The sequence below is a fragment of the Columba livia genome, chromosome 2, assembly GCF_036013475.1.
Source record: "Columba livia isolate bColLiv1 breed racing homer chromosome 2, bColLiv1.pat.W.v2, whole genome shotgun sequence".
NCBI classification, from domain to species: domain Eukaryota; kingdom Metazoa; phylum Chordata; class Aves; order Columbiformes; family Columbidae; genus Columba; species Columba livia.
In genome coordinates this window covers 19,349,932-19,367,183 of record NC_088603.1, presented here as the reverse complement: position 1 = coordinate 19,367,183, position 17,252 = coordinate 19,349,932, and the positions used below count along the sequence as shown (strand labels likewise).

Genomic DNA, 17,252 nt, shown 5'->3' with positions numbered 1-17,252 from the left:
ATTTCCTATCATTGTGGACTATATATATCCACATGCGTGCCCACAGACGGAAAAAAAAAATAGTATTCCCCTACAATCTAGGAGGAAAGGAAGAAATAGATCATTATTGTTTTCCCTCTTTAAATACCCTTGAGGTCATCAGAGTGCTGATGAAGGCATCAGTGTGGTGTTGAGTTTGGAAAGGAATGTAGAAAGTTAAGAAATATTTTGGAAAGTTCCAAAGGAAGCTATGCTTCGGGTTTGGATTCAGACCCAAATGTCTTCAAATTTCGTTCATAATAAGGTCTTTACGTGGGCTGCAGTAATGGTCTTGATTATATTTCTGCCATATTGGCATGCTTGGATCTTCTTTAGGTGATCCAAAGTTTGCTATAGGCCTTGTTTACCTCTGTGTGCTACCTTACAAAGTAATTGGTGAAGCCTGCTGCTGCACTGCAGCTGTGCTTCTGTATTTGTGCGTGGTTTATTTTACCTGCCAGACTGTGTCTATTCAGAGAATGCTAACTCTTAATCCAACATCGCATCCATATGAGTTCTGATCAGCTCCCGTTGGAGGAGGGAGGGATCTAGGTGGACTAGCTTTCTATATTTTAACAGCAAATCTTCATCTATCTACTTGATTTAAAATTAAAACAAATACCGCGTTATGATAACACTGTACTCTGCACTGGTGCAGCCTCACCTGGAGCACTATGTGCAGTTCTGGGCGCCACAGGATAAAAAAGATATTAAGTTGGTAGAGAGTGTCCAGAAGTGTTGGAGCGAATAAAAGACCCTGCACTCCGATTCAATGTGAATCACGCTAGAGCCATTTATTACAGAAACAAGCCTCCTTATATATGCAACTATTCTCTGATCACACGTCCATGCTCCAAGCATGCATTCACTAATTGGATATCATCTATGTTCACAAGCTGTCCACATGCTGGAGTCTCACTGCTGATAGGTCCATTGACTTACATCATGTTGAGGCCCTGTTATTGTAGAATTGCCTCTCTCCCATGGCAGGTCCTGTTTTCAGCTTTCTGAGGTGGCCTTGAAATTCCTTTGGGCCTGGCTAGTTCAGTAACAAATCTCCATGTAATAGAAACTCCTCCACACAGAAGAGGGCTATGAAGTTGGTGAAGAGTTTAGAGAGGAAGCCGTGTGAGGGATGGCTAAAGTCACTTGGTTTGTTCAGCCTGGAGAAGAGGAGACTAAGGGGAGAACTCATCATGGTCTACAGCTTCCTCACAAGGGGAGGATGAGGGGCAGGTGCTGAACTCTGGCGACCAGTGACAGAACCCAAGGGAATGGCAGGAAGATGTGCCAGGGGGGGTTTAGTTTGGACATTAGGATAAGGTTCTTCACCCAGAGGGTGGTGGAGCACTGGAACAGGCTCCCCAGGAAAGTGTCACGGCCCCAAGCCTGACAGTGTTCGAAACAAGACTGGACAACACCCTCAGACACATGCTATGAACTATGGGGCTGTCACATGCAGGAACAGGAGTTGGACTCGATGATCCTTGTGGGTTCATTCCAACTCAGGATATTCTATAAGAGGAGGGAGAGAGGTAAGGATACAGACAACATTTTTCCTGGAATGAGGGTGGGAAGTGTTGCTGGTTTCGTCAAGCATCCTCATTTCCTTACCCACCTTTAGGTCAGAATTGATGTTTCACTTCCTTTGGGAGTAGGAAAGTCCAGAAAAAAGGAACACAGTTGTAATTCCCCATGAGGTGACAGGGTTTGAGGAAACAAAGTATTATAGCTCAAGTTGATCCTATGCAATGGCTTTAGGGAGGGCAACTGTTGCACACTTCTAGTCCTGCCATTGTGCAGAGTCATATCCCTTCCAAAGCGTGGTCTTGATGTGTAATGATGCCTGAATGTCAAGCAAACATGCAGTATTCATTTTTGCTTTGGAAGTCTCATGTATTTGACATTGAGATACAATTTATTCCTTAGAGAATCCATAACTTTTTTCTTTTTAATCAGGAGAATAGTTTAATTAAAGGGCAAATAGAATTTCTGGTTTGCATGTGTGGGGTGGTAACATTATAAAAACATGGAAAACCCTAGTACAGTTCCAGTATTACTGAGACATTAGCAACAGACTGTTTTGTCTTTGTGGTTTGGAATTGGAATTTATCCAGTTGTTGCCGGAAGGCTACATTTAATTTGTACTGTGTTTGCATAAAGGGCTTATTTGTAAAAACTGCATTTTACTTGAACAATTCTAAATGATGCATTTATCATAGGGAGAAAAATGATCTATTGTTCTCTTTAAATAAAATGGTACTGCCCTTTCAAAGTATCCAGTCGACAAAAACATGCAAAATCACAGCATACTTATATGTTGCTTATCTCATCCCCAGAATCAGCTCTCGTATGCTTATACCCCCTGGGTTTGTAAAATTCAAAAGATTCTTTGAATTGCTCTCTTAATTATGATGTTGGCATTATAATTACTTGCTAAATAAGATTCTTTAACAACGACGTCCTTGTTATCAAAGCAGTTACGTTTCTTTGCCTGGTATGAATAGCTGCATGCTCTGAACAGGGCAGCAGCAGTTGTCGTGGGAGCCTGACTCCGGCTGAAGGAGGAATCGATTGCTCAGAGAAGCTTGTTCAGAGTGCTACACAAAATCTCTTTTACCCCCACCTCCACTACATGGCATATGAAGATTAAGGAAAATATAGAGCCTTCACCTATAAGGACTTTAACAGCACTAGGCAATTTCCCCTCCAATTTGCATCTCAGTCATGTGCTGGAGGGAAAAATGTTTGGGGTTTTTTGGCCCTTAAACCCCTTTTGGCACATTTTCGCATTTTGTGTGCTTTAATATCAGATGTAGAATAGTAAAGAGAGATGTGATTGGAGAATACTTTTTATTCATACCATAGTTTATATTTTATTCTTTTTAAAGTTGTGGTTAATCAAGAGTAATACAATCATTCTAAGTTCTGCGAGGAGGATTCTGTGTCTCTATAATAAGTGTGAAACCAACACAGAAGTGTAATTTCTTAAGAGTGCATGTTTTGCAATTTCTTGTCAAATATGGTTGCTAGTTATATTTGAATCTGTGTGGCTCAACTCAGCCATTGACTCTTATATTAGAACATTCTCCATTTCTTTGACACACCCCCACACATAGCACATCCGAAATGAGTCCAGCAAGGGTTCTGAGAATATTGCATGTTAAGTATTGATAGAGCGTGTTGTTCCCCGGCACACGTGCCTTTCCTGCATTATTTCTCAGTGCCTTCTCCTTTCTCTCTCAGTATGTACAAGTTATTCTCTTTTCATGTCTATTGGTCTCCTTTCTCTTTTCCTGTTAACAATTATCTTTCCCCCTCCCCTTCTCTTCTCTCTTTGATCCACAGGTTTTGCAGTGCATGTTGATCTCCCTTCATTCAGAACTTGACATTCAAAGGTACTTGATGAAAATTGAATCCTCTCAGAGAGTTAGTACTGTACTTTCTTTTTTCTGCACTCTGCTGTGGGTTGAGTTTGTTACCCTTTAACTACGTGTGTGTTGTTTCATAACTAGCATTCTCAAATAAATATGGATCTGCATGCTTTTTCCCTTTATTTCACATCAGTGAAGTGTCATTCACATAGATTAATTGCATATGGGAGTGTGATGCATGTGCATCCTTTGACAATTTTTTAATTCTGACTTTAATGGCATGATAGACATGAAGTCCACATTCTTGTGGAGGCTTTGAAATCCACCAGAATACAGTGGGGCGTCCTAGGTAAATAAGTGATCCCTACCAGCTGTCCCAGTTCTAACTTTATTTATGTATTTATATGTACTTAGAACTAGCTTAAGGTGTAAAGGTCTTGCTGTGAAATTAAGAACAGTTCTGTGGGCACAGGACAAAATATTTTTGTATTTGACATGCAAAAACAGCTTAGTTTTGCAACTTGCAAAATTATCTTATATGTACACTGTGCACGTGTGAAGTCACCTGTTTCTCACCTTTCCTCCTGTTGAGCTCCTCTTCCATTTCTGTATGGCTGGTAGAGAACCAGTGTCTACTTTTTTTCCCCACATGGGCAGTGCATGTGCACATTGCCTTTTAGACATGAGTGTAAAAGGTGCCTCTGCCTGTTCTGTTGCAGTCAAAGGTGCAGTCACAAAAGCACCAAGCGCTTGCGGCAAGCAAGGGATGAGGCCTCGGAGCATGCAGAGGGCACAGTGGCTTATTTGCTCCTGAATTGTCACTTCCTGACTCGTTTTGTTTCTACTTACAGGATTTAAGTAGGCAAATTAACATGCCCACCACAGGAAAGGGTAGGAGAGGCAGAGATGTGGAGAGCAGTAAGGCTTCTCCTTCTTTTGCCAAGGAGATGGCCTCGAGGGAAAAAGAAGCTAAAAGGGCAGGGTGACAAGTTGGAGGAGAGGAGCAGGAGAGGCTCCTCTCTTCTACTACATCTCTCCTGCAGCAGCCCACCAACTCCCCGCAGGTGACAGAGCAACAGGCTCTGATAAGCGCTTCATCACATGTTATTTCCACGTGTAGAGGCCAAAAATAAGTCTTTAGCATGGATGTGCTGCTGCTGGAGGCAGCGCTGGCACCGTTCGCTGTTCCCAGCAGTTGTTCTTGCTGGGGCCTACAGGGCCCAGCCGCTGAGGGCAGCTCACACCCTGCCTGGAGACCTCGCCCCCGCTCACCAGCCTTCCTGTCCATGCCTCTTCTCTTGGTCATTTTTGAAATGGCATGTTAATGAAGAACTCCTTCTTAGCTTGTAGAAACACAGAAGAACCGGTTTTTCCAGGACAGCTTCATCGTGTTCCTTTGCATTGGGAAACAGACATCACAAAAACAGACCCTCCTCCTGTTTTCCTCTGGGTCATGTGTGGGAGAACAGGGATGGGTAGATAATCATTTTCTTGAATCAGAACACACTATCCCCTAGGTACATTTAGGCATCTGGTATATATTCGTTGTTTGTTTTTTTTTTCCTGACCGTCTTTTTTGCATGTGGTTTTAAGCATGTAAAAATCTTTCCCCTTTAATCAGCATAATGCCAGTTTTTGTTTAAAATCACCCCTTTTAATCTTCAGAGTTCTCATGACGGTTTTGGGGATTGTGTAGGTAGGAGTTACCTCACCCTCTGCTGATGAAATGCAGCCATCTCCCGGATGGAACAAGGGGTCATGCTGGCTCATGAATACTTCGCAGTAGGGTTTTTAGGAGGGAAAAGAGAAATAGCTTCCAACTGAAACTGCCATAAGATTTTAATTAAGACAAATGTTGACGTTGAGGCTGGAATTTTATGGATAACTTATTTAAACAAGGTAATAATAAACTGAGCTTCTGATGCAAGAATATGACAGAGACTGAAAGAACAAATTTTGCTGTGAGCAGAATGGATGGAACTATAGAAACCATTGCAGGGAAAAAATAGTGAGGTGATCAGTCATTTTTTAAAATTTAGGTATCATATATAAAGAAATACTTCATGTCACAAAGCATTAGAATAAAGCAGAGAGTTATATGATTTTATTTTAAAATGAAAGATTTCTTTCATTCAGTGTGATTTTTACTTATTACCAGTGGGTGACTATTGGTTTTATCTATCCTTTTACTTTAATTTCTGCCCTAAAATCTTAGGCTAGCATTTGTAGAAAGAGAAAACCTTGGATTTGGACAGAAACATACTGAGAAATATTTTCACACTTTAGTGTGGATGGCTTGTATTTTTCTGATATTCATGTATTCCAAAGAGATGCCACAGCATGTTGCATATTTCAGTCTGGACTTGTCTGGACCAATTAAGCTGCTCTTAGATGGGCTGCTGAGTTCCTTAGGGCAACATTTTCAAATGCAAGTTCCTCCAATTAAACATCTGAATAAGAGGTCTGGTAGAGTAAGTGCTGAGCACCTACAGATTTTATTGCTTCTAATGAATATCTTTACTGTAAACACGCAGCTTTCCTGAAGAAAAGGGTTCAATTTATCTAGGTGCTTACGGTTAGGAACCAAAGTTGGAAAATGTTGCTTCATGTCAGTAATTTGTAACAGAGTTCCATGAAAAACTTTCTCTGCAGACTCTGGGGATCCCCCAGCTCAAGAGTGAGCTGTGGTCCTGTGAAGGGCGAGCAGGAGTCGGCAGCCTGTGGATGTCCTGCTTAGTGATTCACAGCACTCAGGATTAAAAGAAATGGGGTTTGGCAGCTTGCCACAGCAGGGAGCATGCAGCTGGCCACCAACAGGAGCTAGCAAGGCTCCTGGGAAAATGTGCAGATTTTTAGGATTATTTAAATATCATTCCAACCTAAAAATACGGCAGATAAATTCTGACACATCATTAGACGCGTTTTTTTCTGCTGAGTGAAAGAAACTGGCGTCAGCATCAGCAAATACAACAAGTGGTGATAAAGATCCTTCCATAAGCAGAGAGGAGTTTTGCCTTCAGATAAATTAATAGAAATTAGTAAAATAACCAGTCAGTGTGGTGTCTTGACTCCACCGTAGCGATGGGCTCGGGTAGCATGTGGCTGTGGCTGAACATAACCGGATTTTAATGTAGCACCTTCCTGTGGCAGCTGGTGCCAGTGGCTGAATTATCTTCCCCGCCTCTCCGTTTATGCTGGGAAGGAAAGGGAATGCTTGCCCTACGTGGGAAAATTCTTCTGGGTCTGTTTCCTCCCTTCCTCAGCATGTGAAAAATCTGCACTGGGGCTGTACCTCAGGTTCACGCACACTGAATTCATTGCTTTGCTTAATTGCGGCACTGCAGGCGACCCGGGGAGGGCTCTGTGGTTTGTGCTCTTATTTTCCCCTGATGGTGACTACAGTGAACTCAGGCTTTTCCCCTGGACCATGGGCAGCAGGAGGAGGCCGGTAACGCTGCAGCCTTGGGGAATCTCAGCATCCAACGCAGAACATGCCTCAAAGCCAGGGAGGCTGCAGGCAAGTGGGGTAGCTAGGGACGGTGGGCAACATGGCTCAGGTGCTGTGTCTCTCCTTGTCAAGGAGGAAAGACGTCTGGCTATTCATACCGTAGAAATTAATATTGCCATCAAACTGTGAGTGCTTGTGAGTGAGGACTGGCTCTGTAACTCATTGTTATTGATTCAACAGAAAGCATTGAAATGTTTGTGTTTAAAACACAGAAATAAAAGCCCGAGACATCCGCTAGCCCATTAGCAGACAACAGGGAAGAGTGTAACCAACTGCTATGGTGTTGGCAGGGTGCCGAGTGGACAGTTGTCCTCCTGCTCTCAAGAGCGCAGATGCTGGTGTGTGCCTGCTCCTGGCATGGTACTACCTCCAGCTGATGGTGTCAGAAAGATGTGGGCCATAGACTTTTCCATCTCATAATGGTGAAATAACACAGAGAAAAGTGAGCTTATCATCAAAGATGATGGGTTTATGTTGTATTCAGCTGCTGAATTACCTCCCTGCCCCTAGTTTCCCCAGTGAGAGAGAGTATCCAAAGGCATCCGTTGCACAGATGTAATATGAACTTCACTCTGTATAGACATGTACAAGCATTTAACTTTTTTGAGAAAGTGCTATGGAAAACATTGTTACAACAAATGCGTAGAAATAAGAACATGTGGGTAGTATTTACTTTCTAGTAATATGTCTAATAGCGTGTCCAGACAAGTAAAACCCTGTAGTTGTGATAATATGGGACTCCAGAGACTCTGTATCTTTAGAAAAAGCAGATCCTTCCTTCAGACAACCATAATTTGGATTTTACACATGTGAGAAAGAAATATTATTGTTGTAGTAATAAGAGCTCATGTGCTGTGACAATGTTTCAGAGTTAATAAACTCATCATACATTAAACACAGCCTGTTTATATGTGTATTTGCAACCTGTCACATACCCAGTAGCCATCTTCAGCACAAGTCACAGGACAAATAGTTTGCTTGAAGCTCAAGAGAAGCAGGTTCTCATTTTTCTTTTCCTCCTCTTTATTTGAAATGTCAAGAATACACTCGTGCTTTTTTTGCCTATGCTAAGTGTGTTCTTTAGAGAACGTGATTGGAAAGAGTTCTTTTGCTAGTGGTGTATCATTTTTTGATGTCTTTGCTTGCCATTTGTAGACTGCCAGGAGTGCTAGCAACTTCAAAGACGTTTATGATAAGATTCTTCTCCTGAAGAGATAAGTTGCTGTCAAGATAAAGGATAAGGAAGTTCCTGGAGACAGGAAATAAAAAGTGTGAATTGATCAAGAGATGAAATTAAATCCTTCTTCAGGTCATGGGATTTTTTTTTCTTAGTTCTTTTTATTTTTGTCTGTGAGAATGTGTGAAGCAAATTTGCAGGAAAGATGTTTTAAAAAGGAAAAGAAGGAAAAAGGTTTCAGTTATATAGATTAGTATGGAAAATATCTGAAAATGAACATGGAAGGCTGTTATGAAGAGCAGAGCCATGAAACCAGGTAGAACAAAAGGGTAAGAGGATTAGTGGAGGCAAATGTGAGCAGAAGAGACAGAAGCACGCACGGTACTTGAAGAACATCTCTGGTGCCCTGTGGCTGCTCACTATGTTGGCATCTCTGCAGCATTTCACTTCTCCTTATGCAGGTACCTTCTGATTTCACTCCTAATTATTTGAAATTTTATTGCATTCAAAGAGCCTTGCACTTTTTTTTCATTTTTTTTCCTGAGTCAGTGAAAGAACTAAAGCAGATATATTGAAAGTGCATACTTTAGACAAACTATAACAGATAGCCATCAATGGTGAGGAATGATTAGCAACAGTTTTAATTCTCAATCAAATCCCAAGAGCAGTTGAAAGATAACTGGATCTTCTGTGACTGCTGCCTCCATGTGTCACACTTAAATATATACCTTGAAAAGGGATTTATATCCTCGTATACTAAGAAAATGAAATAAGATAGTAATCTCAAAGCACTAAGTAATTATATGTACGTTTTCAGCAGAATCGTTCATCCTCATTTTATTCTTTCTGCTGAGCTTCTTACCCAGAGCTAGCATGGGCAAGGTCTTTTATCAGAGAAGTCCTCCAGGAGGTTCAGCTCTACTCAGCTGGATGGAAAATCAACCACATTGCAGAACAAAACATGCAGCAGGATGTCTCCTAACATACAGCTGTGGGGGGAAAACCATGGGTGACTGAGAAAATTGCAACCGAACTGGTATTGGTACAGGAGAAAAGAGAGAGACCCGCTGCCCAGGTCTGAGCCCTTTTCTCTTTTTCTGGCATTTATCCTGGAGGTGTGGCTGGGAAAGTGCTGGTGTTTTTCTTGTTTTCATGTGCATGCGTGGAGTATCTGATTACAAATGTCTTGAGTTTGGATGGTACTACTTTGTGACCATGTCTTGAGTTTTGTCCTCTGTTAGTTTTTTCCCCTTTGCTAGTAGATGTATTGATAGATCAGCCAGCCAGGCACAGTGATGTTTTGTTCACTGCTTTCACCGGATTTATACAACACGCAGTTCCAACACATCCTGACTCTTGTAGCAGCGGTCCCTATTGCAGTTCTGGTTTTGTTCTGATGGGTCCTGAAGCATGGGCCTGTATGGTGAATATTCATTTTGTAAATGCTTATAGTACACACTGGTTCCTGAAAGGTGAGTATTTAAAGGGACATTTCCTGAAATATTATTTTAAGTTTTTGAATATTTTAAAATACGTTACTGAACATTCTGTGGAAAAAAAATATATATGGTACGATTTATTGAATGTTTCTTTGCCATCTGTCTTATTTATCTTACTCGATACTGGAATCTACACACTTAATAAGTATTACAAGGGTTGGATAATGCTGAAGATTTCTGCCCTGCTTTTTTCAACCACCTTTATGGGTCCTTGTAGGTTATGGCTCCATAAATGTTGCTTGTCCTCTCCCCGCTTCATGGTCTGGTTTTCATCCAAAGTGCTGCCTAGGAATCCACTGATTATTAAGTAGCATCAAGCCTAGTGCTTATTGCCAATAATAAAAATGCTTTCCTATCAAATATGTACACATCTCTCAGTTACTTGAGTAGCGCCTGTTCTTGCTGTGTTTGAGGATTTTTTTTTTCTTTTAGAATCTGCTTAAAATTCAGAATTAATCCTGAAATGCAAGGTTTACACGAGTTGAGCATGACAAATAGCTTGAAGCCTTTCTTAAAGGGTATATGTGATAGATCTTGTTAAGAGCTTGCATTGTTTTTACATCTGTGTTACTCCATTTACTTGAATGGATCTTCTGTGGATTTACACTGGTGTATGTTAAGAGGAGGACTGGGCAGAATCCGGGGTGTGCCCCGGCCTGGCTTCGGCAGGCTCTGGTCGGCCTCTTGGGGCTGCAGTGATTGGGATGAGAAATGAGGGCTGCCAAAAGGGTCTTTTTTAGTCACAGTAAGGCTGGCGTTATCATCCCAGGGATCTGAGATGTGGTATGTTAGGTCCTAAAGAAATGCCCTGGGGGCAAGCACATTAACACAGTGTCACTGAGTTTGGCTCTGTCGGCGGGTTGACAGGAAACACTGGGAAACTGCAGAGCTGAAGCTGTGACTATTGCTTCAGGTAACGGAGTATCCACTTACTGCTTCAATATGCACCTGCTCGTCTATATACACACAACCACATGTCTCAAATGACATCTGGGGATTCAAGTGAAAGATAAACAAAAATAAGCCAAAGCAAAGCAAAATAAGCTTGATTCATATTGTCAGGATATTTTTTCTTAAAGAAACAAAAGCAATCCCCTTCCCAACAAACTCTGAAGTTTTGCAGATTGATTTGCTGGGTTTAAATTGCATCTTGTTTTATTTTTTAGTTATGATTTTCTAGAAAGTGAGAATTATGTGCCTTCTAGCTCTCTATTAATGGATACACACAGATAAGTTATCAATCAGTACAAGGAATGACAAAGCTGTAATTACTTGGCTTGATAGTACTTCTGTAACATGCCTGTGTAAATAAAATACTTCAGCAGTGATGGTTTCCAAGCCATTGTGGAAAGCTGAATGAAGAATTACTGACTAATCAAATTCTTTCTCTGTGTTTCCAGATCACTTGTAACCTTTGTATGTTTGCAGGCACAAGTCACTGTATTTACAACCTGCAGTGTCAGAGGCACTTCAAAGCATACTTTAGTTTGTTGAGAAAAAATGTCAGCTTTAAGTCCTGCAAAAATTCAGTGCTTTGGAACAATTTCACTGCAGGACATTGGATAATACCAAGTATTTTATTATTAGCATTTCAAAAGTGAAAACTTCTGGAGGATTTAGCTTTCTTGTGAAGTATTTGTAATTTATCATAGTTTGTGAGCAACTGCACAACTTGGCAACAGCAGGCCTCTGTAGCCAGCTGATGAAAATCTAATAAAAGTTAATGTTCTTCATACATTCAAGGTCACACAGGGAATATTAGGTGATCTGTGCTATTGCTCGAACAAGCTCACCTCATTTCACTTGAAAAACCACTGAAGGAACCAGATGTCAGCAAGACAAGTCATCTTGGCTTTCCAGAAAGAAGCAAAATCTTTTCTGGATCTTGACAGAATCTTCAAGCCTAGAGTTGAAATTGATTTTAGTACAGAGAGTTTTAATGTACTAGCATCTGACCTTAAATGGTAGGGAAGTGGAAGGCATATATGTCTTATGACATCTTGTGCCTGTTGCTGGTTAAAGGCCTTCATAAAATTCATACTTACATACTGGTTTTAGGAGAGTAATCTTGCTTTGCTTTGAATTTCTGCTTGTACAGTGTCTGTTCTAGTTTGTTGTGATATAGAGTTTGCTTGAGAGACTGGAAAATTATTCTTCCAAAGTAATAGTAACATCTGGTTGAGAGAGTTTCACTGAACAGCATTGAATATTTTTCTTAATGCAAGCCCTCTATGTAGAAAGCACATACAATGTCATTTATATTAATAGTTAGCAGAAAAATGTTGCGGATGTAGTGTCTCCTACTGAGGCTATTTTTACTGGGTAGATCTTACAATGAAGAGTAATCTGAAGTGCATAAGTGAAGCCATCTCCTCACCCGAGAGTCAGCTTTTTCCAGATATTGTGTTTAGCAATTTACTAGTGTTATTGCCCAGTAAAAATCATAGTTGATTTGGTCAGTTAATGAAGACATTTATGGTATATGCTGAGGCAACAAACAGCAAAATCATTGTTTGTGACTTCAGCTAGAAATGTTGGATGGCTGTTTTGTCCTTGCTGCATGACCTGTACCTTTCATAGATGGCACAGCAGAATATACTGAAATTGATATCTTAAAACTACATCACAGTATTTCTTTTCAGAGTTTTTTCTTAGTAGACTTGTCAACTTAAGTGTTTGTGTGGACATGCCTACACTATAGTGGCTGTTTGAGCAGCAAGAAATGATGTTACCATTCATCATCTCAGCACGTCTTACCGTGGCAGCCTTTTTAGCAACAAAATTTGCAGTGTGAAGGTACAACAATAAAAACCTTAGCCGAATATTCAAGGACACTGTTTTCTTAAGTAATCTCCACAGAAGTGACCTTCAGCATACCAGTATTTGAAGAAGCTTGGACTTCTTCCATCTTTTCTTTTTGTTGGTTTTGTTTTTCCCCTATTTCCTGTATTCGTGTTTCAGTAGACCAATAATGAAATACTCTGTTTTGCAGACAAGAAGTCCAAAGCCGTCCCAGAGCCCACAGCCCAATTTGGGTGACCAGACAGAACGTCTCTCTGAAGCGTCTGCAGATTCCCTAGAGGCCATGTCGGAGGGCGATTCTCCAACCCCCTTCTCGAGGGGCAGTCGCACACGGGCCAGTCTTCCCGTGGTGCGATCAGCAAACCAAACGAAGGAAAGATCACTGGGTAAGACCCTGCTTCAGTCCTTCTCCTCTCTGCTCTTAGACTGTGTTTTTCCTTTGTGCATTTAAAATAATTTTTCAAATAGTTTGGGGTTAAAAAAAGTTAAAGGTTTTGGTAGCACGTTGTTTTTAATGTCAGGTTGTTCTTTGGAAATGTATGGAGTACTGGGTAACTTGGAGGAATGGTGAAATTCCTTCCATAAAACAAGGAGAAAGATGCGGACTCTGACATGAAATGTTGACTAATGGTTAAAAACCAATGTCGCAACTTTTTGCCAAGCTTGCACACTATGTGGCAGTGAACTTAACAGAAGATTGCACCCTGATTTTGAGACAGGAGACACAGGTGTTTTTACTTTATCATCTCTTCAAAGACAGACCTAGTTGGAAGAAACCTAGAGATATTATTGCCTGACAGATCCAGCTCTTAGTTGAAAAAGTTTGGTATTTGCATGGTAGTGGTTTTCCAGGTGGAAGATCTGAATGGATAAGCTGACAGAGATGCCCTTTACTTTGGGGCAGTGCCCTTCTATCTGCACGGTGACACGGGTGATATGTTAGTACAGGTGGATGGCTCTGCTTCCCACGTTCTTCCCATATCTCAGGGTTGAATTAAGCCCAACTGTGAACCAAATCTCCTTTTATGATGATGGATTTTGTCCTGGAGACTTTGCTCTCAGCTGATGGATAGTATGAGTAAAAGCTGCTTTTTTAGAGGGAAGACACCAGAGGGCAGTTAAAGTGCCATGAGAAGGCCGTGTAACTTGCGTGTGGATTGCTGAGGCAGGCAGGGTTTTGCTCAGAGGTAGTAAACTGAAATGCTGCTTTCCTGCAGACTCATCTCCCAACATACAAAGTGACATAAATTAAAGGCAGGACTGTAAATCATAACATGCTTGTAAGCTTGTCACGGTGGTTTACTTGTTCCTCAACAATCTAAGACAGTTTCTGTCAAGAGTATTGTGATATCTGACAAACACAACAAAGAAGAAAACAGGGCTGGAAGGGCTCCCTGCCACCCCCAGAGTTGGCAAGTGCAGAGCAGTCGGGCTGGGAACAAGGGGCTGATCCCTGCCCGTGTCAGCTCACAGGGTGGCACTGCCACCCTCTCAAAGCCCGTTGGGCCACCAATATGTCGGGCTCTTTGGGGAGAAATTTTGAAGACTCCAACCTGGACAAGACCTTTTGGTTTAGAGGTGTTTTTAAGAGCAACCATGTAATACATCTATGTTTACTGTGCATGCAGAGGACTCGCCTCTGCCTATATGTCACTGCTGGCTAGGGTGTTGTCAGAATGGCTTGTTTCACCCCAGGGTTTTTCGGAAGCCATGTATTTGCTTCAACATGACAACAAGTGGATTAGGCCTTTGCAGGTCTGTGTGCGACTTGCAGTCCAGTCTCACCACATGGGTTTTGGCAGGCATTTGGTGATTACCCCAGACCACATAGGGTTTCTCAGCTCCGAATTGCTGTTTTGGACGTGAGCTGAGAATCAATAAAACAGCTTTTGGGAAGCTTTTTGTTGGCATCAAAGGGAGTGGCCTGTTTTGCCCCAGTACTTTATGCAGTGTTTTGTCCCCCAAAAACTGAGCTAGAATCAACTTTCTCATTGTCACTGTGAACATCTGAAAACAATACAACCCTGCTTCTGAGGAAGACTATATGCCTTAGTGCCCAGAACTACTAATAAAGCTGGTAACAGGAACACAGAAGTGGCCATACTGGATTAGACCCACAGTCTGCCTGGCCCTGTGTTTTGTCCTCAACAGGGACCAGAAGCAGCTAGTCCAGGCAAGAGTAAGAACAGGGTAAGTATATGTATGTATGATTCTTCCCTCGAGTACCTTCCCAGCCTCAAGCTATCTTCACCTTAGGGATTTCCTAGTTATGGTTTCTGCCTGGGTAATAACTCTCAAGAGATGTCTCCTCCAGGTATTTGTTCACTCTCCCTTTGAACCCATGTAAATTGTTTGCACCCGCAATGGTGGAGTCGTGACTTGGGCAGCAAGTTCCTGTGGGTTTACTGCCCAACCATGGCTTTTATCCTGCTTTGTTTTGTATTTGCTTATCTGCTGTAAGTTACACTGCCTTGTGCTTGTGTTGGAGGTGACAGCTAACACTAGATTGCTATCTGCTTCTCCTGGGCCTTCTCTGATTTTGTAGGCCTGTTATTTCCCTCAGGTCATCTCTTCTCCAGGCTGAGAAGCGCTGCTGTAATCTGTTTTTCCTCAGCCAAAACCTATCTTGGACATTTGATTATTGTTGTTACCCTTCTTTGCACTTTTTCCAATTCAACTCTATCTGAGATGAGAGAAGCAGAGCTGCAGAAGCTCACTATTAAGTACTCCTCTCTTAAACCCTTTTTTTAGCATCCATTGCATCTACTGAAATGTGTTGTTCAGGTCCTGATAGAGGACCGTCACATGAAGATGCACCATTTTATTTAATGGCCAGGATTTCCCACCCTGCAAGGCACCCTCTCTCAGCCTGTCTTTCACAAGACTCTGGCTTATCCCAGCATGAACAAGCAAAATGCAGGGGTGGGGAGGGGGAAAGGAAGCAGTGTAATACGAAGCGTTGGAGTTGAGAGGTTTTAGATTTGAAACTGGAGCAAAATTAGCAATGTGTGGGGCTTAAGGGATCATCACACTAGCCAAATAGGAGGTAATATATTGTCACCACCTCACAATCTGTCATTTTCAAGTTGTTTCAGGAATTATTAATAGCAAGTAGTTTGTTTTAAAAGATAGTCTAAAATGGTTCTAAAATAGTTCAGTTTTAGATTATTATTCTTCAGTGTCTTTCTTTTAAAGTAATGTATTTCTCAATCTTTCCTGCCAGTGTGTTCTAACACTACCATGAGCAATGTTCTGAAATTTTCTATTTGAGACTCTTTGCAGAATGTGGCCCTGTTAGGATTGGTTTTACTTCCAGCAATACAAGGGGAGTATTTATTTTTTAAAAAAAGGAAACTGTTTATAACTTCAATTTTAAAAGTGTAATGAAAATATTTCTGTTCATATGGTCTTAACAAGCTATGTATAATCACCTCCCATTCCATCTCTATTAATTTTTTAATTTAATACAATTTAAATACAAATTATGTTTTGATTCTCAGCCAACCTAATTTCAGTGAGGAAAATTACCAGCTTTTGTGAATTTTTATTAATTTTACATTTAATATCTCACGAGCATTGTTTAAAAAAACCCGACGTTTTCTTTCTGAAATTCTCATTCTTCTGTAGGTTTCTATTTTACTAACTGCATAAGAGTCAGTTTGTTTTTAAATTGTGGTCTGAATTAACATGGACCCTGAGAAGGAATACCGGTAATGCATTTTGGCTACCCTAGCATCATGATTTTGTCAGTCAGAACTAATCTAATATGACATGGTATTTTGACACGCGAGGCAATCGCGTGCCATGTGGAGTCGACCCAGAAAACAGTATTCCAGTTGTGGGCCCAAATTTCAGCCACAGCTTTTGAAATGAAGGTCTTTCTTGGCTAGGAGGTCTATCAGAAATCGGTGCTTGTCTCATCAATTTGCAGCCTGGAGACAAAGTGAGATATTAAAATAAATTAATTCACTGTGCAAGAGACAATTAAATGTATTTTTAAATACCTATTTGAAAGCTGGGAGTTTTTCCAGTGTGATAACTGTGGGAAAAAATTATCTAGCAAAACTGTCAGAGTGAGAATCGGCTGAAACCTGGAAAGTGCTCAGAAGCTTTTAACAAACTTCACTTGCAATTTGCCTGGAGGAAGCAGAACCTGTCAAGCACCCGGCGAGGTTCTGCCAGCCACCAGCCTGCGCCCGTGCTGCAGCTCGCTGCACCGGTTCCTCTGAAAGAAATGAAGCCTGACAAATATTTCTACTCGTAGTCCTTCACGTGGCACATCTGTACAAACGATGGGCCTGATGCTGACACGCTCTGCGGTGACTGAGCGGTTGTGGCGATTGATGCGGTGGGTGGCAGCCCCGGAGGGCAGGGTGTGATTACAGCCTCCAGTTGTGGTAGCAGCTGGAGGTGCTACCACAAGATCAGGCTGTACAGGGAAGACTGGATAAAAGAAGAATATGGTATTAGGAGGGATTTCCATAAATGTGCAAGGATTTGGGTTGGAGAAGTCACTGAGGAGGATGGAGCTTCATGGCTTGTGGGCTGCAGGAACCTTCTCTGTGTCTTCTGGACAGGGTGTCTGGCTGCTATGGTCCAGGTGAATAAGAAGCAGAGGGTGACTGGGCTCCTTGCTGGCAAACCTGTGCCTGAAATTACGTGGCACGGAAAGGCCTCTGCAGAAATGTCTGCTCTAGCCAACATTTGCATTTTATTTGCCTTCAGAGAGATTACTTACAGGAGCAAAATTATACAAGCACTTAGGATTGGCATGGGGATATTCATGCAATATTCTGAATGTTATTTGTTGGCCCCCCAACCCCAAGTTTTAGCAGGCATAGATTTTAGTGTGTGATTAATTAGTTTGCTGATAC

The 17,252-nt window shown here is 41.5% G+C and overlaps 1 protein-coding gene across 39 annotated transcripts in view; it reads left to right on the top strand.

Annotated features, from left to right (window-relative positions):
- The window catches only part of KIAA1217 (KIAA1217 ortholog), a 361,882-nt gene that overhangs the window by 252,294 nt on the left and 92,336 nt on the right, over nt 1-17,252 (top strand). For 22 of the 39 annotated variants that reach the window (XM_065050746.1, XM_065050744.1, XM_065050732.1 and 19 more), the window contains one exon: nt 12,569-12,764. In XM_065050746.1, the coding sequence (XP_064906818.1) occupies nt 12,569-12,764 (196 nt within the window). Of the gene's footprint in view, nt 1-3,366; nt 3,448-12,568; nt 12,765-17,252 lie in introns of all 39 variants that reach the window. The other 17 variants (XM_065050729.1, XM_065050726.1, XM_065050731.1 and 14 more) reach the window with 2 other exon arrangements.